The sequence below is a fragment of the Lonchura striata genome, chromosome 19 (assembly GCF_046129695.1).
Source record: "Lonchura striata isolate bLonStr1 chromosome 19, bLonStr1.mat, whole genome shotgun sequence".
Classification (NCBI taxonomy): Eukaryota; Metazoa; Chordata; class Aves; order Passeriformes; family Estrildidae; genus Lonchura; species Lonchura striata.
Window position 1 is genome coordinate 8223230 of NC_134621.1, and position 7686 is coordinate 8230915.

Sequence of the window (7686 nt, forward strand, 5' to 3'; positions counted from 1 at the left end):
TTGAGGATTTCAACGTGTTTTATTGTCAACCTTATTATAGGTTCAACATGGTGGTGTCACAGGAAAGCAACTCCTATCCTCACAGTACAGAGCACCAGCACAAGTCACACTGAACCACGTTAGTTACAGGTACTGTTTTGGGGGAGTTCAAACACCCTCTGCTGCAAAGGGAACCAACAGGGAATTCTGCTTGTATCATGTTTGCAGAAATTGCTCTTGTTATGAGGTTACTCAGAGACTTCATGAGTTTTTATTCCAACTGTAGTCAAAGATTTCCTTCAGGTATTCTGCCACCTATGTGTCCCATCATGCGGGTAAGAATCCATTGCTGATACAGTGAAATGTTTTAAAGTCTGAGTAATTAATTTGGGAAGTTAATTTACTTCAAATTCTGAAAAAGTCTTGCTATTAAATGTGGAAACTTTTTAGTTTCTTCATGATGGAAAAACATAGGATTATTTACAGTTATGCAAAACTGTAATATAAGAACATAGAAAGAAGGTCTTGATCACACCTCAGACTAAGGAAGAAGGGAATACATCAAATGGCCTGGGAATTTCAGATGCTGTTGTGTATGTGTATGAACACATACAGGCACATACAAACTGATCACTGCAATGGGTCAGTCTTAAGGCAACTCTGTTTCATACAATTACCAACTTTTTTATCCAGTGGCAATAGAACAAACCAGCAGTTTGAAAGCAGAAACCAGACACAGACTTGGTACCTAGGTTCTCTTATCTAAACTACAATGATTAATTCATTATCTAGATCTATCCAGATGTTTGTACTTCTTTATTAAAACAAAGTAGCCAGATCTAAATTATTTAAAGATATTTAAAATATTTAGAATAGTGATATGTTTGCTAGGTAAAGGATTTGGGTTTGGTTTTGCAATGACTATAAAAATCAAATGTCATGATTTCCTCAGAACAGGAGCAAGTCAGTTGGAGAATATGAAAACTCTGGAGGAGTTTGTATTATCTGATATTTACACATTAAAAAAGCTCATAGTGCTTTGTCTAAAAACAATAAAAGGCAGGTGAAATTGCAACTAAGTTTTAACTTGGGTTATACTTTTAAATATAAATTAAAAATCCTGCAATAGCTGCATTGCACAGAAGAAATTAGTGATTTATACATAAGGTAATTTTAAGCCACTGATGTTTCTCTCATGAATTCCTCCAGGACAGTCACTACATTCCTGGCTTCTGGCATTTCTGCATGTTCTACTTTCACAATCTTCAGCAGGATGTCTCCACTGCCGCAGTTCTTTAGGAACAGGTAGCACTTGAACAAGGCGTAGTGGTTCATTTCAGCCTGGCGGATAAACCTCTTCAGGTTGTTAATGTCCTGGATAGCCTGGGCAAAGAGTAACAGAGCATTTTCTTATCCTCCTATGTGGAATGAAAACACACTATTGTGGAAAATAAAGGATAAATAGCAGGAGAAGCAAAAGCATTTCCAATAGAAATTTTGTATTACTTAATAGTAATACAAGAATTGAATATTGTCTTGGATGCATATTATAGCTTTCATTGTAATGATGCAAAATGTGTCGACACAATGTGATTTGTCCAACTTGTACCATGAATTCTGTTATGGCAGCTCACCTAAGAAGTGTTAGCTACTGAATCCCTGTTACATGAGATTGTGTGTGCAAGTCTCAGATTAACAGTATTTGAAGAAAACAAACAACAGCAACAAAGAAGGTGGATCTTACTTTAAATTTGAGAGCATTCATTGAAGAAACTTTGACACTACTTTACAGCTGTTCTTGTCAACTACAGTAAGCCAACCCCAATTAAGCTTCAGAGTTAGTCAGTTAATGCAATACAGACATCATAACAACCTAAAACTTTTATTCAGTGCAAAATAATATTTTGCATATAGTATTTTCTCCCTCAGTAACCCAAATATCTTCTTAAAGTCTTTAACATATATGAACAGGTACCTTCAATTTAAAGTTTTCCAAAATCTGCCGGAAGAGAAATGGATTTCCACCTTCAGCACCATTCACAAAAGCTTGCATCCAGTCCTCACAGAATCTGTTGCTTCCTAATAAATGTTCAGGAATATAGAGAAGACACGAGAAAAAGCAAATGAGCTCAACATAAATATACAGCTGCATTCACCTGGTTTAATCTCTTTCACATAACAAGTGATAGCAATATACCTGGGCCAGGAAATGAGTCTTAAGGAAAAACAATACACATGGAAAATAAAAGCAAACACAGCTCGAGTGATTACACAAGACTGTGTTCTGAATGTTGAATCCCTTTTCCCAACAATTGTCAAAATCACAACAGGAAAAAAAATTCTGCAGATTCCCTGAATTTTACAAGTCATATTTTCATGGTCAACAAACAAAATGTATTGTGGATTTTACTACCAAGCATTTTCAACCTAGAGTTCCAGTGTATCTGGTGTAACAAACTACTCTGGTACCTCATAGGAAAAGAGAACCTTAAGTTTCTGAACCTATGATCTGAATGTCCTCAACTGCCTCTAATGTCACAGCTCTCAGCAGCTGATGGATCCAAGGGAGCAACAGGAAGTGCTCCCAGATGTAATCTCACCTGCATTATGCAGCTGGGGCTGAGGTCCACTACAGTCTATAACCATGGACTTGTGCTGTTCCTCTGTCATGGCAATGCACAGGGAGGTCATTGTGCCTTCCTGGACAAGTCCTTGGAGGCTGGCAGCTGCCAGGAACCTGACACAGAAAGCTCTTGTCAGCTCCTTGTCCTGCACACTAAGGGGACTGTCAGATACAGTAGCCAAGTTACTCAGAGGTTCCTTGGGCTCTAAGTATCTTTACCTGCTGATGTCCTTTTCTGTTCTTTCATCTGCATTTTTGACTTCTACAGGAGTGTAACTCAGAGCCTTAAACAAAAAAAGAAACAAAATGAAAAAAAAAAGGAAAAAGCTGGATGCAACTTCAGTATTACTTTTGTAGCTATACTGCAGTTATGAGCAATTAATACATAATGTGGTAATTTAAAAATTGTTCTTGTCAAGGCAGTACTCTGTATTATTGCCATTGCAGCTGGTTCTGCGCTCAGGAGAAATTCAGCAGTTATACTCTGTTGGCTATTCCATCCAGAACCTCCTCAAACTCAGGAACTAGAGCTACGATTAGTCTCTTTTCTGTTTACAGTGAATTACACAAGACACGTACACGATACAACACTCCTTTTCATTCAGACAATTATGGCATGGACAGACTGCTCATGCTATTTCTGATTTTCTTACTCTAATTTCAGTGTGGACACCATTAGGTAATTTTTTTAAGTGATAGAAGAAATTGTTATGTGCTTCTTTAGCAATAAACGGGGAAAAGTGCTTGCTCTGAATTTAAAAAACAACAGCAAAAACAACAACAACAACAAAAAAAGGGGGGTTTTCATTTCCTCCTGCTGGGAAAGCAAATGGAAGAAATATTTTAACCATGCTGGAGTCACTGAGATGCTTTCTGAAGGTTTTTTAGTTACCCAATTTTAAATACACTTACAGCATGTAGCAAAGAGGCAAGTTTGTCCTGGAAGAGCTGCACCACCCTCTGGATAGGGCAGATGGCATCCTCAAACCAGCTCCTCAGGTAGGGGCTAACACAGGCCTCCAAGTTTTTTTGCTGTAACACATTGAAACATTAAAATTTTAACTAAAAATCAGATTTCTACATCAATAGAAGCCTATTAGTAATCCACTCAACCTAAAATAATTGGATGTTGGAACCTTCTTAATCTCAAACCACAGTGAACTAAAATAATGAGTTTGAGATTTAAAGCCTCACTTTATCAACAATGAAAGGCTTTGCATTTTAAGAAGCAGCCAGAATTGTAATATGATGGTATATCTTGAATGAAGACCATGCAACAGCAGATGGGATGACAAAGTGACTTAAAATCCAGAACTTCCACTAGAAAAATGTGACAAGAAACCCACTAATGTCCTTTCTTAGGATTTAGAAGTGGTAAGAACTGAGGTGGACATTGATAAGTTCCTTGGAGACCATTACCTTTTATTGGTTACTCTTCTCTCCAAATTTAACTCTTAGTGACCTTTAAGAGATTTATGACTGACACAAAAAGGTCCTTCCTTTCTTTTTTTCTTTTGACTTGTGTAACTGATAGCACCTTAGACCTTAGCAACTCACTACAGTGAGTCAAGAATCTCTCCCTGTTTTTCATACTGGTACTTGAAAGACCTATTTTGTCTTTATAGATTAGATCTTTCAGATGGTTTTAGCAATTGACCTGCATAAATACTAATTTTCACCACTTAAAAAAAAAAAAAAGTTTGGCTTTACCTCCAAATCAAGGTTTATCTTCAGATTTTGAATGTATTTGTCCAGCTCAAGTCTGAAAGTATCTTCTTAAGGAAAATACGATGCATCAGTTAAGACTTGTATTTTTCATTTCAGTATATGGCTGTTACTGACTTTTTCAGTTACTGAAAGGTGTGCACAAATGAGCTTATTTCAAGCAGCAACAAACAAAATGACAAGATAATTTTTACATCATCTCCCTCTCCATACAGGTAAAGAAAGTTAAAGGTAAGGATATAGTTCCAGACCTTTCTCTGAGCCACCTAAGAAACAAACCACATATTCTGGAGCATTGATGTCTGATTCCAACGTTGCCATTTCCAGAAGACTTTCTTGTTGGAAACGACAGTAGTAACAACCAACTTTACCTTCTGGTATGCTATGAGAAAAGAAAAAAAAGAGAAAAAAAAAAAAAAAAAGTTACTTTCTTCCAGATACATCATAATAAATTAGTGCAAAAAGCAGACATATGCGAATTCTGATGTGATTTTAACTGTTAGCACTGGTGGCTCCTATGGCCGTGGTAGGTGCAGCCATAGGTACAGCTCTTAGACCTTCTCTTTTTTCTTCTGTGTGATCAGAGTTGTTTGAAAGGAAATAAACATAAACATCTGTAGTATTTTTAAAGTATCCAAACAGTAAATTATTTAAAACAATATTTTTCTCAAAGTTATCTAAAAAAGGAAAGTGCCATTGTGTAATGCTATTATTAACAGCAACAACAGACTGGGAACATGGAATCAGGATTAAACCTAAGTGCAGCAGCAGGCAGGCAAGATGTGCCAATGTTCCTTACAGCTCTCATTCACCAGTAATTTCAAAAATTTACCTCAGCGCCACTGATGCTACATTCCCCATTCCTTCAAACAGCGCTCCTTTAGTAAGACGCTTAGCGATGAAACTGCGCAACTCTGTCTCTGCTTCAGCTGGTAAGTTGGTGTCCAGCAAGGAGAGGCTTTAAAAACCAGAAGAAATCGTTACCAAAAGGCAAACGTTATTGTTTTGTGTCTCTCGGCATGTGCAGAACCTGCCTCTAGCAGGGGTGTCCCTGCAATCTCTCTCTGGTGACAGCTAAGGCAGCTCTGTGACTTTTGGGTCATCATGAGTAGTCAGTGGTTCATCCACTGACCAGGAGTCCGGAGATGTGGTGTCAGCTCATGCTGACCTTCCCAGCAGCTACGGATAAGACACTGCCCTCTTTGTTCCTATGTTCCCCCAGCTATAATACAGAGCTTATGGAAAGATGTCCATTGAAAAATTAATAAATTCCTGTTCCATGTTACCTACATGAAAAACTAAGTCACTACAGCAATATCAAGTACTAGTAGCAAAAAAAAAAAAAAGAGTTCAAACTCAAGGATGATAGTTTCTGTTTAACATGAGCTCTGCATATGTGTCCATTCCCCAGGTACTCCAGAAGTGCCATGAGGAGTTCAGAATGCTTTCACAGGGGTTGTGTTTTGAAAGGACTGCAGAGGACCTAACAGTGATCTGACAGCAGTACGGCAAAGACTTCAAATCGGGATACTCCCGTGCTTGTGCTGCTCTGCAGCTCGGCTTTACCTAAAGTCCTCGGTGGAGGGTGTGTGTCCCACGGCTCCGCCGGCACTGCCATCCCCGCCGGCAGCTCCCTGCGGCGCGGACCTGGAACCCAAGTGATTCCCGGGCGTGAGTTTACAGCCGCGACACGCAACAGGGAACAGCGGCTGCAGCAGGGAAAAGGCACGGCCCGAGGGCGAATAAAAGCATGAGCAGGGATTACGTGCATTATGGGAGGGAAAGGATCTCACCGGGGAGAAAGAGAGGAGAAGAAAAAACTAAAGGGAATTCAGGGAGGTGGGAACGGCCAAGGCCTGGGCACGGCCTCCCCGCGGGGAACCCGGCGCCTCACCTGCGGTAGCCATAGAGGCCGTGGTAGGTGCGGCCGTGCCGCTCCGGCCGCCGCTCCTCGGCCGCGCCGCCGCCCTCCTCGCTGCTCTCCAGCTCCCGCTCGTCGCCGTCCGGCAGCGCCGGCAGCATCGCGGCCGCGGCCCCGCCCGTGCCGCGGGGAGCCGCGGGGAGCCGCCGGGCCGCGCTGCCGCCCCGCCCGCCGGCCGCGCCGTGAGCCCGCCGCGGCCCGGCGCGGGAGGAGCCTTCGGAGCAGCGGGGCGGCTCCGTCTGCTGCGCGTCTGCGTTCGTGTAATGCGCGGAAAAATGCAGCGCAGGCACCGCAGTGCCTGTCAGTACAAGTAATCCTTCAGAAGCCGGTCACTGACTTAACGGCAGGACCTGCTCAAATCACATTTGGAATTATAGAATGGTTTGGATTGGAAGGGGATTTGGCAGGATTAGGCATGCTAATGCTGCTTTTAAAAAGTTCTGGTTCTGAAATACGTTTTCCTTGTTAAACCAGCACATTTGTTAACTCAGCGTTGTGGCTACCAGGTAGTTACAGAATCACGATCACAGAATCGTTGGGGTTGGAAGGGACCTCTGGAGATCATCCAGTCCAACTCCCCTGCCAAGGCAGGGTCACCTGGAGCAGGTGCACGGGAGCACACCCAGGTGAGTCTCCAGAGAGGGAGACTGCACAATCTCGTTTCGCAGACAAGCCCCGCAGGGAGCAGCTGTGACCCCCAGCTGCAGCAGGGCCACTGCCAAGAGTTGGACGTGGCTGATGGCTGGACTTGATGATCTTACAGGTCTTTTCCAACCTCAATGACTCTGTGATTCTCTTCTAAGCACCCAGTGTACCTGTGGTGAGCAGGAGAGCCATGGTGGCAACACAGACACACACCCTGATGGATTGTCACTGTAACAGAGGGACCAGCCCTGTCCAGGTACAGGTAACTAACTGATGGCTCAACACATTTAAGTTGCTTTTATTGTGTTCTCGCACCCAGCAACACAGGTACTGCCAGCACCAGAACACTGCACAGAGCAGCCAGCTTCTTGCCCAGTAACATTGAGGAAAACACAGTTTCTCTGTGACATTAAACACGAAGACAGGCAACAGTTCAGATTAGGAGGAACCTCTTTGAGAGTGATGAGGTCCTGGAACAGGATGTCTAGAGAAAGTTGTGGCTGCCCCATGCCTGCAAGTGTTCAAGGTGAGGTCGGACAGGGCTTGGAGCATCCTGCTCTAGTGGAAGGTGCCCCTGCCCATGGCAGAGGAGTGGAACGAGAGGGGCCTTAGAGCCCCTCCCAGCCCAAACCACTCCGTGACTGTTTCTGTGACACGCTCTGGCCCCTCAGCAGAGCACTTACACCCCGCCTGGGCAAAATGGCGGCGGCGCCGTGAGGCGTCACGGGACCGCCCGGGGGGGCGGGGGGGCCAACGCCGGCGCGTCACGTGGGCGCCCCCACCCCACTGGCGC

The 7686-nt window shown here is 43.2% G+C and overlaps 1 protein-coding gene across 1 annotated transcript; it reads right to left on the reverse strand.

Annotated features, from left to right (window-relative positions):
* On the reverse strand, positions 1-6364 carry C19H17orf75 (chromosome 19 C17orf75 homolog). The gene is made up of 10 exons (XM_021537654.3): positions 6222-6364; positions 5894-5974; positions 5160-5285; positions 4569-4709; positions 4313-4370; positions 3515-3634; positions 2822-2886; positions 2580-2716; positions 1955-2058; positions 1-1362 (listed from the first exon to the last, which is right to left on the reverse strand). Exons 1-10 carry the CDS (start codon positions 6347-6349, stop codon positions 1153-1155), a joined length of 1170 nt encoding a protein of 389 aa, XP_021393329.1. The 5' UTR covers positions 6350-6364; the 3' UTR covers positions 1-1152.
* Between the last annotated feature and the right edge of the window lie 1322 nt (positions 6365-7686).